The sequence below is a fragment of the Ovis aries genome, chromosome 14 (assembly GCF_016772045.2).
Source record: "Ovis aries strain OAR_USU_Benz2616 breed Rambouillet chromosome 14, ARS-UI_Ramb_v3.0, whole genome shotgun sequence".
Lineage (NCBI taxonomy): Eukaryota > Metazoa > Chordata > Mammalia > Artiodactyla > Bovidae > Ovis > Ovis aries.
The window spans coordinates 21,300,471-21,328,080 of NC_056067.1; the positions used below are offsets into that span (position 1 = coordinate 21,300,471).

A 27,610-nucleotide genomic window follows, 5' to 3' on the forward strand; every position below is an offset into this window, starting at 1 on the left:
AATAAATTCAAAACCTAGTAGTTCATATGGAGGAATATTTTTAGCAGTTAAATTGAATAAATTCAATCTATCCATATCAACATTAATCTCATAAACAATATTGAATGGGGAATTCTCTGATTCAGTGATTAAGACTTCATACTCTCACTGCAGGGGGTGTGAGTTTTATAGGCAACTAGGATCCCACATGTTGCAGGACAAGGCCAAAAAACAAATAAAAAGCCATTATTGAATGGAAAAGTAAGTTATAGAATGCTACTTACAGTATACTATTTATATAAAATTTTTAAATCAGACATACAAAAGATACTGTTACTGGGTACATATATAACCACATAGTAAGTGTAAAAACTTGGATGAGAAGGACTCAGACTGTAGAATGATGGTTATCTTTAGGGAAAAAGAGTGAGAAATAGGATTGGGGAAGAGTACAACTGAGAACTTTGGCTGTTTCTATAGAATCTGAAGCAAACGTCAAAATTTATGTGCTACATTAATCCCTGTTGAATCAGTTGGTGCGTGAATGTTGGTTTTGTTCTCTGGTTACTTATTTTATAGTGGATGTGTATTTCATAATTTAAAAAAAAACTCTAATCTCAGAAGAAGAGATTAGGGAAGTTTTGGATTAGGAAAGATTTGGAAGATGAGAGAAATAAACCAACCTGTGAGACTAAGCTAGTCAGAGTCATGAGTTGTGATTTTATATCACTGTCTAAAAGTAATAGTGAGTTAATGTTGATTTACTTTTATTTACCTATATTTGTATTAATTATAAAAATCTCACTTTTAATTTTTACTATCAGCTTAATTGAATTTTTTAACAAGATGAAGAAATGGGAAGACATGGCCAATCTCCCTCCACATTTCAGAGAACGTACTGAGAGATTAGAAAGAAACTTCACTGTTTCTGCTGTAATTTTTAAGAAATATGAACCCATCTTTCAGGACATTTTTAAATATCCTCAAGAGGAGCAGCCGCGTCAACAAAGAGGACGAAAACAGCGGTATGTTTTTATATTTGTTAAGCAGGAATACATACTCTTCTGTCTGTGCTACAGTTTTGATCCCTTGGTCTGCATCCCTCAGTTTCTTTTGCTAGTCCTAAGAAATCAATGTGATTTCACAAGTAATCTTTTTTCTCATCATCATTTCTTGCTTTTCATTTTATGTTAGCTCTGAAGAGTTTAGCTTCTTTCATGTTGCAAAATGTGTGGAGTCTTTGTTCATATAACCTTTTCCTTTAAGCAACCAACAATGCAACAGCCTGACTGCCGGTGCTCTCACCAGTTAGCCACCTTGGGTATAGAATTTGATTACTTAATTTTCTTATATTGACTGTATTGACTTTTTCTATTATTTTCTACATATTATAATACATATAAACTCTTTATTTGACTTTTATGTCAGACTGAGTAAATTCCCCTGAAAAGGCTTCTCCTTGTATTTGGATGTTTACAACCAGTGAAAAGTAGAGAAATTTGGTTGGGGGAGAATAGATGAATTGAAACTGTCATGAAATTGTGCTTTTGACTGTGTCTGCAAAGTCTGAAAATGTACTCTGGCTCAATATCTTCCATCTTTCCTGGCAGATAAGAGCAGTTATGGGATACAAATTCTCTACTTTTCTCAGGAAAGTTGTTTCATAAAGTAGAAGTGGAAACAGAACTAGAAAGATGTTGACAAGAAAAGCAGGGGAAAGGGAGTTATTATAATTGAATGAATAAAGTTTGCTTCTCTTTCAATATATAAAAATGTTCCCAAATTGTGATGGATGTTTATAGTAAGTGAGCATCTTTAAAAAATAAAACAATGTACATTTTTATATAGTTGACCCCACTGCTATGGAAGCAGCCAGTCTGGTTTGCTTGCAGTTTTGGGGAATTATCTGTTTATAATGAAGTATTCTAAAGTTAGGATAGAAGCTTCTTTCTGAGTCTGAATGAGCTGATATGATCATTTATAGAAAAATATAAAGTATCTCTTAAAGTGTTGCAGGAAATGGTTTCAGATTGTATTTGCTTTGATATATATTATTACACATATATATTATCAGTTCAGTTCAGTCGCTCAGTCGTGTCCGACTCTTTGCCACCCCAGCACACCAGGCCTCCCTGTCCATCACCAACTCCCGGAGTTCACCCAAACTCAATGTCCATTGAGTCGGTGATGCCATCCAACCATCTCATCCCCTGTCATCCCCTTCTCCTCCCGCCTTCAACCTTTCCCAGCGTCAGGGTCTTTTCAAATGAAGCAGCTCTTCGCATCAGGTGGCCAAAATATTGGAGTTTCAGCTTCAACATCAGTCCTTCCAATGAACACCCAGGACTGATTTCCTTTAAGATGGACTGGTTGGATCCCCTTGCAGTCCAAGGGACTCTCAAGAGTCTCCTCTAATACCACAGTTCAAAAGCATCAGTTCTTCGGTCCTCAGCTTTATAGTCCAACTCTCACATCCACACATGACTACTGGAAAAACCATAGCCTTGACTAGACGGACCTTTGTTGACAATGTAATTCTATAATGTATATTATAGAATTTTCTTAATTATGTATGTATATATATTATATTGCTATATATACTATATTGGAGAAGGAAATAGCAATCCACTCCAGTATTCTTGCTGGAAAAGTCCATGGACAGAGGAGCCTGGCGGTACAGTCCTTGGGGTTGGTTGCAAAGAGTGGGCCACAACTGAGTGACTGAGCACATACATATTATATTAGGTGTATATATTACTTAATTCTAATTAAGAAAACTCTAACCATAATCATAGTAATAATAATTCATACTATTTACTGAGCATTTATTATGGTGCAGGGACTCTGCTAAGACTTCAATTAAGCATGTATTACTTGAGTTAATCACTGCTTCAGCTCCATGAGGTTGATACTGTTGTTACAGGTAGGGGAACCAAGCCTTTCAAAGGCTAAGTGATCTGGCCAGTGTCACACAGTAAGTGTGGAGCTCTTACTGAAACTTAAAGAGTCTGCCTGATAGCCCATGTTGTTCTTATAAACTGTTCTTTGAAAATTTGTCATTGAATATTTACTGAGAGTTTACCATATGAACTACTTTGTTAGGTATTATGTAGGACACAATTATTAAAAATAAGAACAAACAGGCCAAAACCCAAACCCACAGTTACTGTCTTTTGAGAACTTACAGTAAGTATTATAAGGGAGAGGCATGTATAAATGCAAAAGATAATAGAAATGTAGGACTTCTGAGGCAAAAATAATCCACTCTGTATCAGCCAGTTAGGTAACGTTCCACGGAAGAAGTAGAAACATGTCCGAAAGGATGGGTAGGATTTTGGTAACCATCATTTGGTACCCATTTTGGTGAATTTGGAGAGATGTTCTTCTATGCAGAGGATGAAGAGTGAAAATACCACAGCAGCAAAGAGGAAGTTTCGCTAAGTTGGTTGGTTGTTCCAGGGTTTTCAAGTTACAGAGCCAGTTTTGGGAGTGGCTTAATTTTTTCTCCCTTCCAGTGTTATTGAGATATAATTGACATACAGCACTATAAAATTTAAGGAGTGCAATATAATGATGTGACTTATGAAATGATGACCACAATACGTTTAGTGAACATTCTGCATCTCACATAGCAATACAAAATTAAATAGAAAAAAAAATTCCTTCTGATCAGAACCCTGTAAGATTTATTCTCTTAACAACTTGCATATATGACCTACAGCAGTGTTAATTATATTTATGCTGTACATTACATCCCTAGGACTTATAGCTGAAAGTTAGAATGGCTTGAGGGTTAAGCCTAAAAGTTTGACTTTTATCTCGGTAGGCGTCAAAATTACATAGTTTGTCATGTCTGTGGTCGGAAGGCTGCTTTTTAAAGCGGGGCCATGACGTATAACCCTTGCCATCAGCTGGTGAATGAAGCCCTACAGTATGCTACCCAAGGAGAAGTATCTTTTAGCGGATGAGGAAACTAAGACACATGGAGAGCAAGGGCACTGAGTTAATGACAGTGTGGGAACTAAACTCCAGTCTTCAGCTTCTTCTCCTCCAAACACCTTGTAAAAATAAGGGTATTGGGATATGAAGCCAACACATGTCTGATCTAAACACTGGCAGAGGTTTTGGTAGAAAAGCCAGTTTAAAACAGGTCTAAAACTCCCTTTAGCAGATGACTTAGCAAATACAACAGGTACTCTTATTTTTTCTCCCTCTCCTTCCCTACAGCAGTACCTGTAACAGGTACTGTTAATGATAGAAATATAAGGAATTATAGGAAACCCAGAATTTCCACTGAAAAGTCCTCTGGTGGGCCTTCCCTGGTGGTCCAGGGGTTAAGACTGTGCTTCCACTGCAGGGGGCACAGGTTTGATCCCTGTTTGGGGTAAGATCCTGCATGTCATGCAGCATGCTCCCCCAGAAAAGTCTTTTTGTGACTTAATATAATCTGGAATGTCTTTAGAGAGTGAGGGTTTACAGTTCATCAGCTGTGATAGAGGAAAAAAAATTGGTGGACTATCTGACTGCATGAGTGTGTGCCAAGCTGCTGCAGTCGTGTCTGACACTATGTAGCCTGCCAGGCTCCTCTGCCCATGGGATTCTCCAGGCAAGAATACTGGGGTGGGCTGCCATTCCCTTCTCTAGGGGATCTTCCTTACCCAGGGATCAAACTCACAGCTCTAATATTTCCTGCATTTGCTGTCAGATTCTTTACCACTAGCACCACCTGGGAAGCCAGTCTGACCGTATACATGGGTCTTAAAGCAACATTAGCCTTGCTGATGTCATCTAAAGAGCTACTGTGATTTTGTTCATTTCATTCTTATTTTGTTTGTACCCTTATTCTAACAAGGTGCTTTGAGGAGATGAAGCTGAAGACGGGGTTTAGTTCCCACACTACTGTTAGCTCTGTACACTTGCTCTCCGTGTGTCTCAGTCTCCTTATTCGCTACAAGATCCTTCTCCTTGGTTATCATATTATAGGGCTTTATTCACCAGTTGATGGCAAGGATTAAACATTGCCCTGCTTTAACGAACTCGTTAAAAAACAGAACTCATTTTATTTTCTGCCTTAGCTATCTTGACCTGGAAAAGCTTCTACAGTTCTTCAGAATTTTTCTTCTGAGCGAGCTTTCCCTCGCTCCCAGCTATTTCCTTACCTGTGTTCGATTGGAGCAGAACTTCTTGCACGTTTTCCATGAGAAATGAATCTGCTGTCACTCCCTCCAGCTGTGGGTTTTGTTTCCCACCTAGTTTACAGTCATGTGTCATGTCTTTTTCTGATTCTTCTGTTATCTCATGACTTTTTTCTCCCCCTCAAGGCGACAGCCCTGTACCGTGTCTGAAGTTTTCCATTTTTGTTGGGTGCTTTTTATATATGCAAAAGGTAAGGAAAGAGTAATATTTATTTCAATATTAGCTTACTTAAAAGTTCAGGTACTACTACTGTCAACCTAAAATGTGTATCAGGAAAAGATGCTCACTGAAAAATTTCTCGAGGATTTGAATCCCACCTTCTTTTTTTTAAGTATTGCCATTTTATAAAGCTTTTGAATTTCTTTTCTTTCTTTCTTTTTTTCCCTCTGATATTTTCTCCCTTCCTCCCTCTGTTTTTTAAAAAAATTATTGATTTATTTATTTTTGGCTGTGCGGGATCTCTGTGGCTGTGCACAAGCTTTCTCCAGCTGTGGCGAGCAGGGACTACTCTCTCTTTGTGGTGCGCAGGCTTCTCACTGCAGCGGTTTCTCTTGCGGAGCACAGGCTCTAGGGCGCTCCGGCTTCAGTAGTTGCAGTACACCAGCCTAGTTGCTCTGCAGCATTGGATTTCTTCGCAGTGTACCAAATATGGTGCATTAAATGGAATATCCTTTAGTTTTGTTCTTACACAACACCTTCTCCAAAGCATATTATCTCTGAATTATGGGCTGAAAACACGTTAATGTGTCTGTGCTTTTGGCTTGGACTTGTGTTTTGCACAAGACATGCCTTACAAATGGAGTGGGACTAATCATTCTCAAAGTAATTTTGATTACTTTTTATGCCTTGTTCAGATAAACATGCTTGATCAAATGCCTTTAGATACAACTTATTTTCACTGCCCTCTATTCTCACTTAACCTGCCCAAGGTCTGTGTTCAGTGAAACACATTTTTATGACTATCATTGTCCTCTCTGTGTTTCTATGTAAAAATGCTTCTTAGTAATTTAAGGAAGAAAAGAAAGTACGGTTCCTTAGCTTTTTCTGTAGACTGTGTAGAATGCCTTTGCCATTAAGATAGCCTAATAAAATGCAAAGTTAAAACCAAAGAATTATAGAGCTGAAAGGTCTCTTCAATAGGAGAGATTCTCACTATTAGGTCAACTTGCCCAATGTGTTAATGTTAAAGAGTAGGTCACTGAGGCCCAGAGACCAGCTGCTGGAAGAAAAGCTAGGATGTGAATCCACGTCTTGTAGCTCTTGGTTTCATGCTGGGGGTGTGGGCCCTCCAGCAGGGATGTGTCACTCTGTTGGGATCACTGTGATTGGTCTGATTGTTAGAGGTTACAACTTATCCCCCCTTCCCCGAGCTGCATGCTTGATTGAAAAGAAAAATCTTTCTTTGTCAGAAGTAAGCTCTTGGTGATTTTCACTTTCCATCACACTGCGTGTTTCTTTAGTGCGGATGAAGGTGGTGTGATCAGTGGCATGAAATGCAGAACGTCTTAAGAGCACATAAACTGTTTCATGATGGTTTGAACATTCGCTGCCCCTTGGCTTACTGTGGCTGGTGTTATATATGATATTAATCTGGGCAGTAGGTTATGGGCAGGTATATCTGACTTAGAGGATTTTTATCTGTTTTATGGAGGTAAGTATTTAGTACTGTTATATAAATTACTGGAAAAGAAGTAGATTGCCCTCAAGTAGGTTTTGGTCTCAGTTGAGCAACTGGAGTGGCATATTTTTGTCTCTACAGTTATCTGAGTTTTTAATTTTATCTTACTGTTATTAATTCTGTCTGTAATTATTTGGTCTGAAGAGCCTTTGTCTACTCACAGTCCAGTGCTGTGATCATTTATGCTTCACTACAATCTTTTCCAGAAGAGTAGAGCAGTTGGTTTTCTTCAGTTCTTGATTTCATTATTTGGGGGGGGAGGTGTATTCTTTTATGGGCATCTTTTTCATGACTTTGTGTGCAACAGTGGGCATCCCAGATGATCTCATTCCTGATAAATAAGCCAACATTTGCCTGTTATCTTTGTTGACTTCCAAAGGCAAGTACATACCAGTGACAAGTTTGGGCTTGTTGTCATGAAGGGCTTTGTGGCCTGAAGACCGTTAGGCACCACTTCCTGTTTTACATGATATTCCAAGTCTTTAGTCAGATTATCTATGTTGACTGAAAGATAAAATGTTTCACAAAGTGGGGTTTATTTCTAAAGTCAGGATTGGAAAGGTAGACTCTGTCATGTTAGGAGAGTCCTGGAATTTAGATTCTGATCTTTAGGGGCATTTAAGTTTCTTGTAAGAAGTTACTGCTGCAGGTTTTTTCCTTCTGTGGCAAGCACACACCAGTGACAAGTTTAGGCTTGTCAGTGTGATGGGCTTTTTAATTTGAAACTGGTAGGTACCACTTCCTGTTTTACATTTGAGGAATTGAGTATATTTTAATATTAAGCATCTTTATAGTCAAACCAAGCAAGTTAGTTTGGTTATATCAATGCAGAATTTAACCTATTAATTATCATTTGTGTTTTTGGCAACAGAAAAATATTTTTTTCTCTTTAATTCATTTAAATTGATTTGTTGAAATGTTTCACCTATTAAAAAAAATGAATTGCTTATCCTGATATGCTGAGGTAAGTGGTAACTTTCTTTAGAGGAAAGAAGGAAAAAAGCCTGAAACAAAGTAGTATGAGTGTGTGTTTGTATTTAGTGTGAAAACGTCGAAGTTTAGAAATAATTCCTCAGATGTATGTTAGCTATTTAGATTGAATTCATCTGTTACTATGAGAATGTAAAGTCAATATGAAGCATATATAAGCAGTGTTTAATGGAAGGAGGGATATGCTTAAAGATACAAAATATCTACAACTATGTTTTAATTTGTAAGAATAACTCTTTTAACTGCCTGTAAAAACCTGTTTCCAATGTTAGAGATAAACTAGAACTACAAAAGTTATATGTTTCTATGGGTTTAGGTTTTGGTTTAGTTTTTTCTCTGTTACCAAGCATCAACAGTTATTCCCAGGATATTTGCTCTAGAACTGAAATATCTTTTATTGTGATCCTGTTGCATTAGTTTGTATGAGCTTGTATTACTACATCAAAAAGCATTGAACTATTACTGTTAGGAGTCTGATTATAGTTTCTGGTCTTTTTAAAGTACATATATGCTAAAAAATAATTATATTAATAATTTTTGAGCTTTTCCCAAATAAATATTTATACCAATTTTCTTGACAGAAAAGTATTTTCATATACAACAATTTCTTACAGCTTGAGATAATTTATGAAGTTGTATTCAGGGTTTTCAAAAGAAAAACCAGTGAAAGTAAGTTTGGACAAGCATTTAATAAATGCTTATTTAACAACTGTTAAGTGAATGGCATTTTTAGTGAAGTTTTGGTTTTTCTTAAACTCTTAGAAATTTATTAAAAAATTAGTAATATTTCAAAATGTAAATTTGCCAAAACACTTTCTGCAGCTCTTGAGTCAGCCTTGCATATTGTTTTATAGTGTCATTTTAATTAAAGGAAGAGATTATTTTTATAATATTGTAAAGTTAATGCAAATTTGACTCTAATTCTTTATAATCCTATAGGTAATTTTCCCATGATTAGTGATGATTTGGTTAATTCTTATCATCTTCTGCTGTGTGCTTTGGACTTAGTTTATGGAAATGCCCTTCAATGTTCCAATCGTAAAGAACTTGTGAACCCTAATTTTAAAGGTAAGTTTGTAAATCAGGGACTCAGATGACTCACATGTCTACACCATGTTTACTCTTGGGGGTTGTATACATAGTACAGGTTTCCTAGCATCAGAGAACATAAACGCTTTCCCACACTTCATCACCATAGTTATCCCAGAGTACTTAGAACTAGAAGTTGAGCTCTCTGTAAAAATATTTCTAGAAAGAGAAATCGCAAATATCACAACGTTTTAAAAGTGTTAGATGACAACTTTAGAAGTTTCTGAAATATATACTCAATGAGAAGAAGGAATTTAGAAATTTGGAGTAGCAATGATGACATTCAAGCCGACAGTGGTTTTGTGCGATGGCAAGTTTCATGCCTGACACACAGGAGGAGGTCAAAGAAGATTAGTTGAAAGATTTATTCATTCAAGTATTTTCTACAGAAGAGGAATACCTGTGGTTCTAAAATAATTAAAATGCATTTTCAACTCTGAAAGGTGTGTGGAAAGGATCGTTATTTTGGTAATGCATTTAGCAGGCTTTAAGGTGTAGAATTTCTATGAATGATATACAGTAAGAGGCCAAATTATGATTTATAAAGCAAATATTTAAAAGGTACTTATTGAACTAGTATGTAATGCTCTTGCTGCTTGAATAATACCTTGGTAGCATTCTGAGTTGGAGAAGGAAATGGCAACCCACTCCAGTGTTCTTGCCTGGAGAATCCCAGGGATGGAGGAGCCTGGTGGGCTGCTGTCTATGGGGTCGCACAGAGTCGGACACGACTGAAGCGACTTAGCAGCAGCAGCAGCAGCAGCAGCAGCAGGAGGATTCTGAGTGATTGTCAGTTTTGAAGTGGTTATGATTAGAATTTCAACTTGTCTGACTCACAGGGTAGATTTTTAAAGTTAGTAGAGTTAATTACTTCAGTTGCTTGTGGTTTGGTAAGTCTAGTGTTCTCTGTATACTGTTCTTTCATTTATTTTCTTCCTAACTCCCTTTTGTGTTTCTATATCGCTGGTTCCCTTCATTTTTCCCCTCTTCTTTTATTTATTATTTGTGGGGTTTTTTTTGCCTTGCATTGAGTCTAGGGCAAGAAGGGCTGTAAAGTAATATAATAAAAACATCTAATGTAATTAACTCAAAGTATATAAAGAGTATATGCTTTGAACAATAACTTTTCTATTTGACTTTTTTATTTGAATGTAACACTTTTTTTTGCAAAATTTAATTTTTCTGTTTTGTAGATATTATAGTAGTATAAAAAATATTTTTTTAGTTTTTCTTTTTTAACTCTCTCCAGATAACTGAATAACTGAAATCTTTTGAGTCATAATAAAAGCTTTACTTCTATTTGCTATTTTTGAAGTGTATTTAAACAGTTAAATTAGCACCTTACACTATTTCCTATACACGCATGTGCTAACAACTCATGTGCTGATTAGACCCTGTGTTATTTATATCTTAATTTATTACAGTTAGGCTTGTTGAATGCTACCTGATATCTCTGTTCTGTTCTTTTACCCATCATAGGTCTATCTGAAGATTTTCACGCTAAGGATTCTAAACCTTCCTCCGACCCACCTTGTGTTATTGAGAAACTGTGTTCCTTACATGACGGCTTAGTTTTGGAAGCAAAAGGAATAAAGGAACATTTCTGGAAACCTTATATTAGGAAGCTTTATGAAAAAAAGGTTTGTAAGTAGAAAGAAATGATTTGAAAATATTTTCTGGGTAAAGACTTGATTTAATATGACTTAAGGATCTTTTTTTTCATCATAGCTCCTTAAGGGAAAAGAAGAAAATCTTACTGGTTTTTTAGAACCTGGGAATTTTGGAGAGAGTTTGTGAGTACTTCTGTTATAAAAAGTGTTTTCATACTTTATGTGCTCAGGAAACGTCAGAGTTTAATGTTTTTATTGTTTGTATCCTGGAAATTTAGAATATGTTTTGTGGCAGAATATAGGGATGCAGTAAAAAATCGTATCAACTCTTACTTGAAGCACATGTTTTGAAGTAGTTGAAAATTGTGCGGCTGTTCTTTAAAGCTCTGACAGTTAAATTTTGGGATCATGATTTTTGAAAGAAATCCTTTTGGAACTACCCAGGTGGCGAATGGTGCTGTGGAAGCACTGAGGTCTTCACAGGTGCCTGGAGCAGCCGGGAGAGAGAAGTCGGCTGGCAGCTTGGTACAGGGCACCCACCCTGGAATACTGCCAGCAAAGTACACTTCCTGTACAAGGCATGAGTGTAGTGGAGCACTCCTGCATTTCTATACGCCTCAGTTTTTATCTTGGTGACCCCACTAAATCTAACTTTCACAGACTATTAGAATTTTTAGTAAATGAAAACAGTGGAACAGGCAGCCGCACACAGCTTCAAATGGCAGCTCTGCGAGCGTGCATTTTGCCTGTTTTTCCCCCTCTAGTAAAGCCATCAGTAAAGCCTATGAGGAGTATGTTTTGTCTGCTGGGAATCTGGATGAGCGGATTTTCCTGGGCGAGGATGCTGAAGAGGAGATTGGGACCCTCGCAAGGTGCCTGAACGCTGGCTCAGGAACAGAGACTGCGGAGAGGGCGCAGATGAAGAGCATCCTGCAGCGGCACTTCGACAGGGTGAGCCGAGCCGGGCCGGAGGGGCAGCGCGAGAGCAGGCGCGCCGAGGGCCTGCTTTAGTCTGGCAGTTGAGTGCGCATGCGTGCGTTGCTGGCTTCCAGTACGAAAAAGAAAATTCACATCCTACCTATTGCAGTTGAGAAGCTTATCTCTGTCTTTATTATTTTAACTTTTGTTGACATTGATTTTCACACGTTTTGGTTAGACCTGCGAAAAAGAATTGAATATAAATGCCAACAAATGCCTCATGCTGGTTGTTGGTGTTGAAAAGATGGGCCAGGGATATATAGCTGTTACATACTGAACATAGTAGGCATCTCGAAAATGTTGATTGACCCGAATTAGTACCTTCATCTAAGACACTAGGGAAACTGAGAATCTGTAGTCTTTAAGAAAACTCTCTTAAACTTAGTTTCAGGATCATATGTTATTTCAGGCAGGATGATGGAGACTGAGAGTTTCCCTTCTGTTGTGTGGTGTTCATAGAAAATAAGCAACTTCTGACAGGTACTTCCAGAGGCAGTGTGGCTAATTCCAAGGGGTAACTCACCTGTAAGACCAGACTCAAGGCTGGTTTGCTTTTTTCATTCAGCAGATATTCTCAAGATATTCTATATACTGGGTTGTATCCTAGACACTGGGACTACACCAGTGAACAAAACAGCTATGAATATCCTGTTTAATATTCTGATGTGGGGAGATGGATAAGAGATAACCAAACAAGAAAATATATAGTATATCAGATGATGATAAATGAAGAAAACTAAAATGGAGTAGTAGAACAAAGTATTGAGGAGAAGAGAGAATGGGTGGGCCTTGGGCTCCTGGGTGTAGATAGAGTGGTTGGAAAAGGCGTCTCTAAGGAGGTAGTATTAACGCGGACCTGAAGAAGGTGAGGAAGCAAGTTATGGAAACAGCTGGGGAATGTATTTGAAACCAAGACAACAGCAAGCACAGAGCCGTGAGGTACAGACATGGTTGGCTTTTCAGAGGAACAGTGAGTGAGAACACCAGTGTGGTAGAAACTGAATGAGTGAGAACTGAAGCGGGGTGGACCAAGGGGACAGGCCAACCGTAGAGGACTGTGAAAGCCATGGGAAGGTGTTCACTTTTGCTCTGCTTGAGAGGAAAGCCGATAGGAAGGTGTTGTAGAGAGCAGTGACTGATGGAATCTGGTTTACATTTTTAAAAGGGCTTGTGAAGAGGTGGGATGGGGCAGGGGTGGGAATAAGGAATTAAGAAGCTATTGCAGTGATTCTGGTGATAATTCATGGTGTCTTGAATCAGAGAAATGGTTGCATTTGGGCTCTGTTATGGAGACAGCATCCACAGAATGGCTTGGATCTAGGGTGTGCAAGAAAGAAAACAGTGAGGACTCCAGCTGGGTGCATGGTATAAAAGCTAATGTCCTCGCAGATGTCTGGAAGGTTGTCAGTGATCTGGCCCTACTCCCTCTCTGAATTCATCTCTCACCACCTTCTTCCTCACCGTTTCCACTCATGTCACATTAACCTCCTTTTTCCCTCTTCAGATATGCCAAGCCTACTGCCAACTCAGAGCAAGCTGTTTCCTTGGCCTGTGGTGTGTTTCTTCAAGATACTCATGTGGTTCACTTGGTCACTTCCTCCAGATCTCTAATAGCCCGACTACTATACAAAATAACAACCACCAGCATCCTCCCATACCTCAAGACTTCCTTTCCCACTTACTCTGTGATTAGTGTTAGTATTAATCACTGTCTGATGGTTGGTAGGTAGGTAGGAAGAATTGTTTATCTGAAGATGATAGATAAAGACAGGAGGAGGAAGAGGGGAAGGAAGGATAGATGGATTATTTATTATCTCCTTGCATTACAGTCTAAGCTTCATGAGGTCTGTGACGAGTGTTGTGTTCAGTGCTTGTAGGCATTACATAGTTATTTACTATTGACAGTTACTGAGGGGAGAAAGACCGAGTCTAGGGGGGTGAAAATCAAGAGTCACAGTTATGAGCATGTTCAATGTGAGATGTCTCTTAGACATTCTAGTAGAGGAGCTGAGTAGGCAGTTAAGAGATATACAAGACTAGGGCTTCCCTGGTGGTCCAGTGGTTAAGAATCCACCTGCCAATGTAGGGGACACAGATTCAGTCTCTGGCCTGCGAAGATTCCACATGCTGTGAACTAAGCAACTAAGCCCATGAGCTGCCACTACTGAGCCAGCATGCCTAGAGCCTGTGCTCGCAACAAGAGAAGCCACCAGAATGAGAAGCCTGAGCATCACAACAAAGAGCAGCCCCCACTTGCTGCAACTAGAGAAAGCCTGCACACAGCAACAGTGACCCAGTGCGGCCAAAAAAAAAAAAAGATGAATAAATCCTTATTAAAGAGAGAGATGTAAGACTAGCGTTCACAGCAAACGTAAAGGCCATATATACAAGTACCCGTGTATGTGTGCTCAGTCGTGTCTGACTCTGCAGCCCCACGGACTGGAGCTTGCCAGGCTCCTGTGTCCAGGCAAGAAGACTGGAGTGAGTTGCCATGCCCTCCTCCAGGGGATCTTCCCGATCCAAGGATCAAACCAGCATCTCTTATGTCTCCTGTATTGGGTTCTTTACCTCTAGCGCCACCTGTGAAGCCCATATGAAAGGACTTCACACACACCTATACCTAGAGTCATTAGGATACAGATGGCTTTTAAAGTTATGGAATTAGGAGAGGTTACCTAGTAGTATGAGTTGCCGGGCAATAAAAGAGGTCTAAGGAGTTAAAGACTCTTCTTGATCAGAATGCACAGGAAGTTTTAAGCTAATAATTTAAACGGGGCTACCAAGAAGCCCCATGCCGACCTTGAGGACTGTGGGCAGGAAGTTGTTTATGGTCGTCTTACCTCTTTTCCTTTGTGGAAGCACTGCTGCCTGTAGGCACGGTGGTGAGATGCTGCTGGCTGCTGTCACTTCTTCCAGAAAGGTTCCGGGTCATACACAGGGAAGACGGTGGCTGCAAGGAGAGCTGCTCAGGGACTCCGCTGGTGGCCCAGGGGTTAAGACTCTGTGCTCCCAATGCAGGGGGCCCAGGTCTGACCCCAGTGCTGCAACTAAAGAACCTGCATATGGCAACAAAGATCCCAAGTGCAGCAACTAAGAACTAACCAAGCCAGAAAAAACAGCTGTTAAGTACTGAGAGAAATCTTCTGAATGTAGTTAATCAACCTAGATCATCTTATTGACCTAAAAAAGTTATAGAATTAATTCCTTTGAAGCAGAGTGGAAGTCTTTCCTCTATTCTTAAGTCACAGAGAAATTTATTAGATTTATTTCTGTATAGTGGATTTCTGTGTTTTTCTGTATGTCGTGGAACTCGAACAGTTCTGTTGCCAGGTAAAGTTTTTGGTGGGTGTTTTTACAGCTATCTCTGGAATAAGTACATTTACTACATAGGGAAACATAGTCTGTCTTGAGTATTAAAAAATTCTTAAGCTATCTTAACCTTTCCGAGTTTGTTGGAAATACAGAAAAAGATATTTTATTAGACTGTGTATTCATACTTAAATTCTTTGGCATCAAGTTGTATCTTTTTCATTTTTGTGTTTAAGAATTTCACTTGAACTTATTTCTCTGAAGGTCTGTCTGCTTTAGGGGGGACGCCTATGATAGATTCTAGAAACTAAAGGAGGGGCAAGAAGACTGCAGAAGGCTCTTCTGCATCAGGCTGTGCTCTGCATCTAGGGAGGCTTGCTTTATCCTCTCTGTGAAGCAAGATTTGATTATTCAGAGGGGCTTTTGTGAAATCATGGATTTCATTTGGGCCAGATTTAATTCTCAGCTTTCCTTTGTAAGTCTTTGAATAATCACAAAAATAACAGTAGATAGGAGTTATGAAATTATGTTTGTCAGAGATAGCCTTAATATTTTCATGCTTCTTTTCGCTTTCAAGTTAAGTTTTAAAGGAGGAATAATAGGGAACTATGCCTTATTTTAAACATTAACTTTTTTTTTTTTAATCTGTGCCACATGGTGAGGCTTGTGGGATCTTAGTTCCCAACCAGGCATTGAACCACTGCCTTTGGCAGTGAAAGTTCAGAGCCCTAACCACAGGACTGCTAGGGAATTCCCATAAATATTTTTTAAGAGATAAACTGCTTGGTTGGCTAAAGTATAGATTGTCCTTTAACACAATTTCACATGGATAGTGATGTCTCTTAGTGGTGTTATATTTAAATTCCAAGAAAGTGGTGACATTTGAATCACTAATATTTACCAGTAATGTAAAGATAAAGTCTGATTGGCTTGAATTCCCATTTATGAAGTGACTGGCAGTCTCTCTGACCTGAAATACTGTTCCTTTCCCCCCTTTAGTCTAAAGCACTTAGAGTCTCCACACCACTTACCGGTGTGAGGTACATTAAGGACAGCAGCCCTTGTGTGACTCCAGTTTCTACAGCTACACACAGCTTGAGTCGCCTTCACACCATGCTCACCGGCCTCAGGAATGCACCGAGTGAGAAGCTGGAACAGACCCTCAGGTTAGTCTGAGCTCTTCTTGCCTTCTAAGACTTGGTTGTTGACTGTCTTCCAGTGTTTTATTTTAATGTTTTGCCATTTGTGCCTTAATTCACCCATTGATAATTCTATATCAATGTTACGCTCAGTTCAGTTGTTAGTCCTTAGAGGACAGAAAAGGTATGAATAGAAAATGATCCTTTTTGCTCAGTATCTTAGTCCATTTGGGCTGCTATACAGAATATGGTAGACTGAGTATTGGTGGCTTAGAAGCAACAGAAGTTAATTTCTAACAGTTCTAAAGGCTGGAAGTCCAGGCTCAAGATGCAAACAGTCAGCGTCTGGTGAGGACTGCTTCCTGGTTGGTAGACAGCTGTGCTTTTGCTGTGTCCTCATGTAGCAGAAGGAAGAAGGGAGCTCGCTTGGGTTTTCTTTATAGGGGCTCTAATCCCATTCATGAGGACCGCCCCCCTCATGACCTAATCACCTCCCAAATTCCCCACCTCTATACATTACCCTTGGGGATTAGATTTCAATACATGAAATTGAGGTGGGAGTGGAGCAACTGCAAACGTTCAGTTCATAGCTCTCAGATTTTCTTACAAATAGTTCAGGAGACAGTAACTAATAACACTAGATACTGTAGAGTAAAACACTAACCTATCTATTATCAGTTATTCTACCTTAAGATTTCAAGGAAAGAGGGATCAGTAAAGATGGGCATCTGTCAAAGAACTTCAGAATAAGGACTGAATCTGAGCAAATTTCTGAAGGGTGGGTCACATTTGAAAAGATTAGATTCACAGCCAATGTAAAACCACCGTAACTTTTCTAAGTTCTATAAAACACCCTTATCCTGGAAAGGCAGTCAGCTGCCTTTAATTCCTTTGATCTGTCTGATACTAGTAAGAGTATCAGGGAACTTTAGTGGAAAACACAATAGACTGAATTTCATTACCTGTGCATAATTTTTAGCAAATTTATTTGACAAAATTACCTTCAAGACTGCTTCTATTCCTGAACATTTATGATTTAATAACATAGACCCTATGGGAGACCATTTAATTTCTGGCAGTATAGTATAAGAAAGCCCTGTATAAGCATACAGTAATTTCCCACTCATAGCCACACATATTAAATATCAAGGCTGACCACTTCTTCCTGTACATTTTTATGAAGTCTACTTTATTCATAAACTGAATTGTGATTGACACCCAATAGGCTTTTTCTGTATGACCTCTTCCTAAGTCATATTGCTTAGAGGAATCTTGTTTACCTAGAATTCAGAAGCATTTTATAAATACATTTTGGAAGGCTGTAAACCTCTGTGTCTTCCAGATCTCCTTGCAATCTCTAACTAGGTGTAACAGCTTCTTTAATCTTAATTACCATTGCTGCTGCTGCTGCTAAGTCGCCTCAGTCGTGTCTGACTCTGTGCGACCCCATAGACGGCAGCCCACCAGGCTCCCTCGTCCCCGGGATTCTCCAGGCAAGAACACTGGAGTGGGTTGCCATTTCCTTCTCCAGTGCATGAAAGTGAAAAGTCAAAGTGAAGTTGCTCAGGCGGACATGACTGAGCGACCCCATGGACTGCAGCCCACCAGGCTCCTCCGTCCATGGGATTTTCCAGGCCTGAGTACTGGAATACCATTAGTGGGGTTAAATATTGCCAGTAGATACTAGGTAGAACCAAAGATTCCTGTTGTTGTAACCTCTGTGTGTATTCATAAATAAAACTCTGCTTACATACGATATTCAGTAGCCATTAGTATCAGGACTATAATTGATTTTCATTTCCTTTGTAATTTTCTAAACTTGCTGCATTTCTACAATGAATATATATGTTTATGATCAAGATAAAAACATAGTTATTACAAAAGCCCACATGGTGATCATTTATATTATGATTCTGAATTGAACATATAGTGCCTTTCAAGTAAAACTAGAAAAATCAATGAAATAAACTTCATTTTGGAGGAAAAAATGTAGAATGCCAGTAATGATTTATATGACTTTGTTGTAGTATAGATTATATAACCCTTCATTCTGTTTTCTTCCAGGAGTCCTTAATAAGAGTTGTGCTGCTATCTGGGGAAAGAGTTGAGGGCAATTTTGTTTGTCAACAGTGATTGCAGATGTGTAGAGTAGGTGGGGGCCAGTCATGTACATCAAATGGGCACTGGTCAGAGTTGCTCCATGGAATAAATATTTTTTCATTCAAATGGTAATACTAACAGCTTTGATAAGGAAGTATGGGATTGCCTGGATTAATTGGGATGTGTATAGTTTCTGCTCAAAGTATTTGATATTTACAGGTTAAAATTACTCTGAAATTCCAGAGTTGTAAACAGTTTATCACTTTGTGACTTGGCAAGACCCTTAAATAATTTCTTCTTCTTTTTTTAGGTCATGTTCCAGAGATCCAACCCAGGCTATTGCCAACAGATTGAAAGAAATGTATGAGATATATTCTCAGCATTTCCAGTCAGAGGAGGATGGCAGTAATTGTGCTAAAGGTAAGGCTTAATATTAACCATATTGTTCTCATTTTTGAAATTTAACTATTAATATGTGGATTTCTTTCTTGGAAACCGAGTCAGAAATTGACTCTAGTCTGAGGGCCACAATACGGATATCCAACTTTTCTGTCAACCTATTTCTGGGCTACTCTCAGTTCAGTTTAGTTCAGTTCAGTCGCTCAGTCGTGTCCGACTCTTTGCGACCCCATGAATCACAGCACGCCAAGCCTCCCTGTCCATCACCAGCTCCCGGAGTTCACTCAGACTCACATCCATCGAGTCAGTGGTGCCATCCAGCCATCTCATCCTCTGTCGTCCCCTTCTCCTCCTGCCCCCAATCCCTCCCAGCATCAGAGTCTTTTCCAATGAGTCAACTCTTCGCATGACGTGGCCAAAGTACTGGAGCTTCAGCTTTAGCATCTCTCAATAAGAGAGAAATTTTAGATTGATAATCTTTATTATGTTGGACTTCTGGCACTTAAAAAAATCTTTAATTTTCATTTGTAGACTGGATATTACATATAGAACTATAGTGATTCATCATAGCTGTTACCTGCCCAGGCTTGTTTTTGGAGTTGTTTGATGTCATGAAGTATAAGTACCAAATAGTGCAGTAGCAAGCCAGTTACATACCTCTTGGCGTGGAGCTACTCTATTTGGAATTTAAAAAAAGAAAAAAGTGTGATCTTGATGGAGTGCTATTACAGTTTTTATGTACAAATTTTATTTCCAATTTTAGAAAAATTTCAGTGTTACCATGAAGAAAATGTTAAGGAATCTTAGGGATGGTTGAAATAGTAGCTCTGGGAAATACATGCATATATATGAAGTGTTGGGGTTGGTTTTTAAATTGTATTCTGTGGGTAGGGGATGGGATAGACCCTCATTTTCCACAATACTTATGTTCTTTGCATGTGACTTTTTTTTTTTATTCAGATATTGCCAGCAAACATTTTCGTTTTGCAGAGATGCTTTACTATAAAGTATTAGAATCTGTTATTGAGCAGGAACAAAAAAGACTGGGAGACATGGATTTATCTGTGAGTAAATAACCAATGTACTGAGCAGCACAATAAAATGTAGTTTCCTTTCAGCCCAACCCACCAAGAAAACAGCCATTATTGAAAAAATAATATATAACTTTGAGGGAATAAGATTGTCATCTAAGGAAACTTGTGTTCTGAGCCTCTCGTCTCCGGTTGCCCACTTAGTGTTTCTCATCGCAGCAGGCTGTGTGTTATCACTTAGAGACTCTGTGGGTAATAAGACGCCTTAGTCAAGGTTAACACATTCAGACTTAGCCTTAACTGAGGTTTTTAAATAACATGGAGTTTTAATTCAAGCCTTGTATAGAATAAATTGAGTATTGACTATATAGGAATTTAATGTAAATATTCAACCACTGATCTTTGACTAAGGTAATTTTTCTAGATTGTGGAAGTAATGCTTGCTTTTAATGACCTCAATAAAGATAATTTAAAAATAAATTAACTTTAAATAACATTTTAATGAAAACTGTAAAATTGACAAATAATGGTTCTGACTCTCTATAGCTATCTACAGTGCTTTTATTCTGTATAAAAATATGGCTGTGTATACAATGGAATGTTAATGATAAAACAGAATGAAATTCTGCCATTTGCATGTGTGGATGGACCTAGAGAATACTAAGTGAAATAATGTCACTTACATGTGTAATCTTAAAAATATGCAAAAGAGAAACAGACTCACTGATGCAGAAAACAAACTTTTGGTTACCAAAGGGGAGAGGGAAGTAGGAAAGGATAAATTAGGACTATGGGATTAACTGTACTAACTGCTATATCCCTGGAGAAGGAAATAGATAAGCAACAAGGATATTCTGTATAGCACAGTAAATTGTAGCCATTGTCTTATATTAACTTATTTCTAGAGTATAATCTGCAAAAATACTGAATTATTACACTGTACACCTGAAACTAACGTAACATTGTAAATCAACTGAACTTCAATAAAAATAGGATATGGTTGGTGAAATTTAAAAGGCTGTTTTAGAACAGTTTTTCTTTTTTTAATTTTGAGACATACAGAAGAGTATAAAAATGTTCCTAGATGTTGAAGCTTTGTTTTTTTATAGGGCATTCTGGAACAAGATGCATTCCACAGATCACTCTTGGCGTGCTGCCTTGAGGTCGTCACTTTTTCTTATAAGCCTCCTGGGAATTTTCCATTTATTACTGAAATATTCGATGTGCCACTTTATCATTTTTACAAGGTATTTTTGAAAATCTGATACTGATGAGGAAATTGTAGAAGAGAGTAACATCTTGTTGTTAGTCATCTAATCCATTTTAAAATGGAAGTACATTTCTTCTGTTTTAAATTACATATTTAATAATTTCCACTCTAAATGGGGAGCAGAGAAGAGAAAGGAGAGTCTTAAGAACTATATAAATTATTTGAATATGTATAGACCTATTTTGTATAAAAGTTTCATATGATTCCTCCATTTATCTGATACTTTTAGAATACTTTCTTTTTATAAGGTAAGAAAGTTTATAAAAAGTAGCAAATTATCACTAGCTAATCATGATAGCAACCTTCTTTTTAATTTTATGAAAATTAAATGAAAGTGTCTTTCAGAAAAGAACTTTTCACATGTTATATAGGGGCACACAGTTATAGCACTGCTTTGGTTTCCCACTTGATATTGATTTAGTATATAAACTTATCTTAATTCTCATACACTGCTGCTGCTAATTTGCTTCAGTCATGTGCGACTCTGTGCGACCCCATAGACGGCAGCCCACTAGGCTCCTCTGTCCCTGGGATTCTCCAGACAAGAACACTGGAGTGGGTTGCCATTTCCTTCTCCAATGCATGAAAGTGAAAAGTGAAAGTGAAGTCGCTCAGTCGTGCCCAACTCTTAGCGACCCCACGGACTGGAGCCTACCAGGCTCCTCTGTCCATGGAATTTTCCAGGCAAGAGTACTGGAGTGGGGTGCCATTGCCTTCTCATACTAGTCAAAACTAAGTTTTATAGTGGCATAGACTTTTCAGTTTTTAAATATCACATTTTGAGTCATGTATCTTAATCTCAGTAGATAGAGCATGTTTTTTAATTTAAAGGTTTTTGAAATGTATTACTGTACAAAAGATTTTAGATGGCTCATACCTGCAATTTAAATAAGGTAATGAAATGAAGAGCAGCTGTTTCAAAATAGTATTCTTTAACCTTAATTTTTCATTAGTTGACTTCTGTTTCTATAAATATGTAAGAAATATTGAAATATATTTGCCCATTTTGCTTTTCCACTTGAATAATTTTCTGGTTAAAAGTTATTACTAAACAAACCAAGACATTTTGAAACATTTCAGGTGATAGAAGTATTCATTAGAGCAGAAGATGGCCTTTGTAGAGAGGTGGTAAAACACCTTAATCAGATTGAAGAACAAATCTTGGATCATTTAGCTTGGAAACCAGAGTCTCCGCTCTGGGACAGGATTAGAGACAATGAAAACAGAGTTCCCACATGCGAAGAGGTTTGTGAAAAGATCTTAACATCTTTCTGTGACAAAAAGCCTACCAACATCTGTCCTATTCATAATTCTCTTTCACTGACCACAGTTAAACTTAGCATCTTGCTCATAAGTGTGGGAGGGTAACAGCTGGGTGTAATTCGGTACAGTCACCTCTGTATCTACGAGGAAACAAGAGTCAAATGATTAGTGACTGCCCCAAGGTTTTAGTGACAGAGTAAGAATTCAGTGTTCTCTCTTGATTTCCCAATCAAGTTTCTATACTTTAAAATGGTTGATTGTCTAATTCTCCAATGAGTAATGAAGGTTAATTTGTATTTAGTATCCAGTTATTAGGTTTGAATTTTTTAAACCTGCCAGAATTTTTTTTAAAGATTTACTTATTATTTTTTTTGGCTGTGCTGGGTCTTCATTGCTGCACTTGGGCTTTCTCTGGTTGCTGCAAGTAGGGGCTGCTCTCTAGTTGCAGTGTGCAGGCTTCTCGTTGGGTGACTTCTCTTGTTGCAGAGCATGGGCTCCAGGGTGCACAGGCTTCAGTAATTGCTAAGGGGCAAGTGGGATCTTCCTGGACCAGGGATCGAACTCATGTCCCCTGTATTGGCAGGCAGATTCCTATCCACTGCACCACCAAGAAAGTCCCAGAATTTTTTTTAAACTCAGTATGAAAGTGAAAAAGATAGGTGATTTTATTTAGGTGGAAAAACTGATGAGCCAAGATAATTTCCTTTTGCCTTAGATTATTATTTTTTGGTGTTTTTTTAAAAAAAAAAACTTTTTTGAATAATGGTATTTCTTAATAGGTCATGCCACCTCAGAACCTGGAAAGAGCAGATGAAATCTGTATTGCTGGCTCCCCTCTGACTCCCAGAAGGGTGAGTGAAGTTCGTGCTGATACTGGAGGGCTCGGAAGAAGTAAGTTTAAAATACTAGGGGAAGTATTTTGGGGATTTAAATTCCATCCAAAACTACAAGTGAAGTTATTAGGATATATATAGAAGAAAATAATCCATGCATTATAGTGTCACATGGATCAGTTAAAGAGCACAGGAAATTGTATGATAAGTATCTTTTAAAATAGATAGAATGCTATATATTAATGTGATTCCTATTTTTTAAGTATATTTTTTCCTATAAACACACAAAAGGGCTGAAATGGAAAAACCAAACCATAAATGATTAGTGTCGGGTAATAGAATTCCAGGTGATCTCTATGAAATTTTTAAGATGAATATCTATCACTTTTAAATTCAGAAGAAACAGAAAAAGGTTTCTTAAAGATGGAGTCTATGATGTAATTAGATATAGACGAGCCAGTGAGTTGAGAGGACTGAACGGCCTGAGTGTGTTCAGATTTTTCAGTTTTTGACCATGCCTTGCTGCTTGTGGGATTGTAGTTCCCTGACCAAGGATTGAACCAAGGATTGGTGAAATCTCCAAGTCCCAACCACAGATCACAGGGAATTCCCGGGCATGTTTAGCTTTGACTCTTGTCAGTTGAGCAATGCCACCTACCCTGGTTAACATAACAGCATTGCTGGCCCTGAGGTGCAGCAAAGGGAAGTTTTGCTATTCACCTGGTTACAGTTTAGACAGCTCTTTATAACAGTTGCCAAGTGCAACACATACTTCAGATAAAACTACTTTTTTAAAAGCAATTCTGTAAATCCAGAAAGTTCTAAATCCTTAGATGCCATTGGAAAGATATTATTTCTAGATCAACTTTTTAATGTAATTGATAAGCACTGGCTATAGAAGATCAGTTTTAAAATCAGAAGTCTCTCTATGTCAGTGCATTGTCAATGGATATGAATGATCTGTATGAAAATTTCCTCATTTTTGAAAGAGGCATTATGGCTTAACTTTTTCTGCTTGTTATCCACTTTAAACTTCATTTTTTGTACTTTTCCATATTCATGAGGTCTTTTAATATTTTACAAGATAATGATCATAATTTGAAACACTAAAAAAACTGTATTGAACTATAGTTGATTTATAATATTGTGTTAATTTCTGCTATCTAGCAAAGTGACTCAGCTATACATATATATATATTTTTTTCATATTCTTTTCTATTATAGTTTAGCACAGGATATTGAATATAGTTCCCTGTGCTATACAATAGAACTTTTTTGTTTATCCAGAGATAATGATCATAATTAATGTATTCTTCTTAAATCTACAGCTTTGTTCCAAATGTAAATCTAGTAAATTTGTTTGCTTTTGTATCATCAAGAAATTGAAATGTTAAGCCACAGTCTGTCAGAAATACTATCAATCCTTTTATGACCTCCCTACATATATTTTAATACTTAAAACCCACTCGTGCAGTTTTTACAGCTAGACATGGAAAAGAGAAAGGGATGATTCTCAAAAATTCAGATTGCTGTGGATTCAAACTTAACAACAGATGAAGCTACAGTGGTTAACAGAGTTTCTGTTTGGGATGTTGAAAAAGTTTTGGGGAAAGATGGTGGTGGTAGTGGTGGTCTGCACAGTAAGTGAAAGTCACTTAGTCATGTCCAACTCTTTGCGACCCCATAGACTATACAGTCCATGTGATTCTCCAGGTCAGAATACTAGAGTGGGCAGCTGTTCCCTTCTCCAGGGGATCTTCCCAACCCAGGGATCAAACCAAGGTCTCTTGCATTGCAGACAGATTTTCTACCAGCTGAGCCACTAGGGAAGTCCAAGAATCCTGGAGTTGGTAGCCTATCCCTTCTCCAGTGAATCTTCCCAACCCAGGAATTGAACGGGGATCTCCTGCATTGCAGTCAGGTTCTTTACAAGCTGAGCTATCAGCAAAACCCTCTGTGAATGTGATACCACTAGATTGTATACTTAATGCCAAATTATATGTATTTTATCACAACTTAAAAAAAAAACAGTGATGTAATATACCCCAAACCATTGAACTGTACAATCTAAGTGGGTGAAATATATGTGAATCATATCTCAGTAAGGTTGTTTAAAGAATAGTAAACTCAGCTTAATTGAATCTAAAACATGTACGTCCATTTTTACTGAATAACATTATTATATTTTAGTAACTTTCTATGTGTAAAAAATGACAATGATGAAAATGCATAAAATGGAGAGTAAATGCCCCAAATATTTATTACCACAGTAATTTCAAGTCTATCAAGTCTTTATATCAAGGAGTAGCTTTACAGTGAAATCGTGTTATCTTAGTGTTAGGTAGAAACTGAATACGGTAGAAAAATAGTTATTCAAAATGCCCCTAAATCAAGACCTCATGGTAGTGGAGGGAAAAGTCTAGTTTGATTTAACAGAAGATATAGTGAAAAAAGCAACAGTGTGAGACAAATAGAGAAAAACCCTTCCTTTAAATTTTGCTCTTAATAGTACTCAGTTGAATTTTCATCCATTGAATTTAGCTGTGATGTGACTCCTGTAATTTTTGTTTTTCAGTTATAATGTATTTCAAACACTTAGTTATGAGCATAATATCTTAGATGGAAGTCAGATCTGTCTCCTTGAGTTACATGGTTCGATCTTTTCTTTTTTCTGACCCTAGGCATATCATCTCCAACCACACTGTATGATAGGTACAGCTCCCCAACAGCCAGTTCTACCAGAAGGCGACTGTTTGTGGAGAATGACAGCCCCACGGATGGAGGGACCCCTGGACGCATTCCCCCGCAGCCTCTAGTCAATGCTGTCCCCATGCAGAATGTATCTGGGGAGGCTGTATCTGTCACACCAGTTCCTGGACAGACCTTGGTCACCATGGCAACAGCCACCGTCACAGCCAACAATGGACAAACAGTGACCATTCCTGTACAAGGTAAGGAAGGCAGAATTGGATATTAGGTTCTTTCTCTGGCATTTATTACTTGAGATTTGGCTGGAATGATGATACGAGACAAGCGCGGACTGGGAAAGGGGTTGGGAGGGGAAAAAGGGGAAACCTCTGCCCGGAGAATCTGGTATTATCAACATTTTCTTTGTGCTTTTTTTTTTTGAAACAAACTTTAGGTATTGCCAATGAGAATGGAGGAATAACGTTCTTCCCAGTCCAAGTCAATGTTGGGGGGCAAGCGCAAGCTGTGACTGGCTCCATCCAGCCCCTCAGTGCTCAGGCCCTGGCTGGAAGCTTAAGCTCGCAACAGGTGACAGGAACAACCTTGCAAGTCCCTGGTCAGGTGGCCATTCAACAGATTTCCCCTGGCGGACCACAGCCGAAACAAGGCCTGCCTTTAACCAGCAGCAGTGTCAGACCCAGGAAGACCAGCTCTTTATCGCTTTTCTTTAGGAAGGTAATTTTTCACATGCCTTCACCAAGTCTACAACTCGGGAAATACAAGGGTTAGATAAAGTTTGAGATATAATATTTTTGTTTATCTACTAGGTTTATCACTTAGCAGGTGTCCGCCTTCGGGATCTTTGTGCTAAATTGGATATTTCAGATGAACTGAGGAAAAAAATCTGGACCTGCTTTGAATTCTCCATAATTCAGTGTCCTGAACTTATGATGGACAGACATCTGGACCAGTTGTTAATGTGTGCCATTTATGTGATGGCAAAGGTGAGTACCATCAGGAATATAAAAGGAAAAAGATGCTACTTCCTTACTTTTAGAACACTTTTAACACCTTTACTAAGGTAAAATTCACATACTGAATAATTCACCCATTTAAAATATACAGCGCAGTGGATTTTAGTATATTCATAGATATGTGTGACAAGTACCACAGTCAATTTTAGAATATGATATTCCACTGTATGAATATATGATATTTTGTTTATCCATTCATCAGTTGATGGACATTTAGATTATTTTTACTTTAGGGCTATTATAAATAATGCTGCTAATGAACATGTGTATACAAGTTTCTGCAGGGACATTTTTGCATTTCTCTTCTGTATATACCTTGGAGCATATTGCTGGGTCATGTGGTAAACTCCATTTTTAACTGCTTGAGGAACTGCCAGACTATTTTCCGAAGTCACTGCACCATTTTACAGTTCCACAGATAGTACATGAAGGTCCTTATTTCTCCACATTCTCATTAACACTCATTATCTGACTTTGTTTTTAAAAATAATTTATTAAGGTGAAACTCACATAACATTATGCATTTTAAAACAAATGGTCCAAGTTTCAAATTCAGTAACTTTTTTCTTCAAGGTTTGGCTAGGCTAAATTGCTTGACATTCTTGATGAATTTTAGAATCAACTTGTCTATTTTTCTTGTTATAAAGAAGTCAGGTGGGGTTCAGATAGAGATTATGTGGAATCTGTAGATTAGTAAAGGAGTATTGTTCTCTTAACCATATTTTACCTTCTGATTAGTGGACATTTCAGGCCTATGCTTTTCTTTGTGGGTAGTTTATTGCTGAATGATTCTTTTTTCCCTGGTTATGAGTCTATTCAGATTGTCTATTCCTTCTAGAATCGGTTTTGGTAGTGTGTATCTTTTCTAAGGAATTTGTTTTCTCCGGGCTTTCTAATTTGTTGGCACCATTGTTTATAATATTCCTTTTAGTCCTTTTTATTCTTTGTCAGTAGTAATTTGACACTCTTCTTTAAAAATTTTGGTCAGTCTAGCTGAAAACTTTGTTAGTTTTGTCAAAGAACC

The 27,610-nt window shown here is 38.0% G+C and overlaps 1 protein-coding gene across 4 annotated transcripts in view; it reads left to right on the forward strand.

Moving 5' to 3' along the window:
• RBL2 (RB transcriptional corepressor like 2) overlaps nucleotides 1-27,610 on the forward strand; it is a 46,467-nt gene that overhangs the window by 7,804 nt on the left and 11,053 nt on the right. For 2 of the 4 annotated variants that reach the window (XM_060398343.1, XM_012189779.4), the window contains exons 3-17: nucleotides 804-1,004; nucleotides 5,301-5,365; nucleotides 8,783-8,911; nucleotides 10,412-10,572; nucleotides 10,661-10,725; nucleotides 11,307-11,493; nucleotides 15,829-15,995; nucleotides 18,379-18,488; nucleotides 19,428-19,531; nucleotides 20,608-20,745; nucleotides 21,849-22,013; nucleotides 22,811-22,922; nucleotides 25,546-25,815; nucleotides 26,007-26,287; nucleotides 26,380-26,556. In XM_060398343.1, the coding sequence (XP_060254326.1) occupies nucleotides 804-1,004; nucleotides 5,301-5,365; nucleotides 8,783-8,911; nucleotides 10,412-10,572; nucleotides 10,661-10,725; nucleotides 11,307-11,493; nucleotides 15,829-15,995; nucleotides 18,379-18,488; nucleotides 19,428-19,531; nucleotides 20,608-20,745; nucleotides 21,849-22,013; nucleotides 22,811-22,922; nucleotides 25,546-25,815; nucleotides 26,007-26,287; nucleotides 26,380-26,556 (2,332 nt within the window). The remainder of the gene's footprint in view (nucleotides 1-803; nucleotides 1,005-5,300; nucleotides 5,366-8,782; nucleotides 8,912-10,411; nucleotides 10,573-10,660; nucleotides 10,726-11,306; nucleotides 11,494-15,828; nucleotides 15,996-18,378; nucleotides 18,489-19,427; nucleotides 19,532-20,607; nucleotides 20,746-21,848; nucleotides 22,014-22,810; nucleotides 22,923-25,545; nucleotides 25,816-26,006; nucleotides 26,288-26,379; nucleotides 26,557-27,610) is intronic. The other 2 variants (XM_060398344.1, XM_060398345.1) reach the window with 1 other exon arrangement.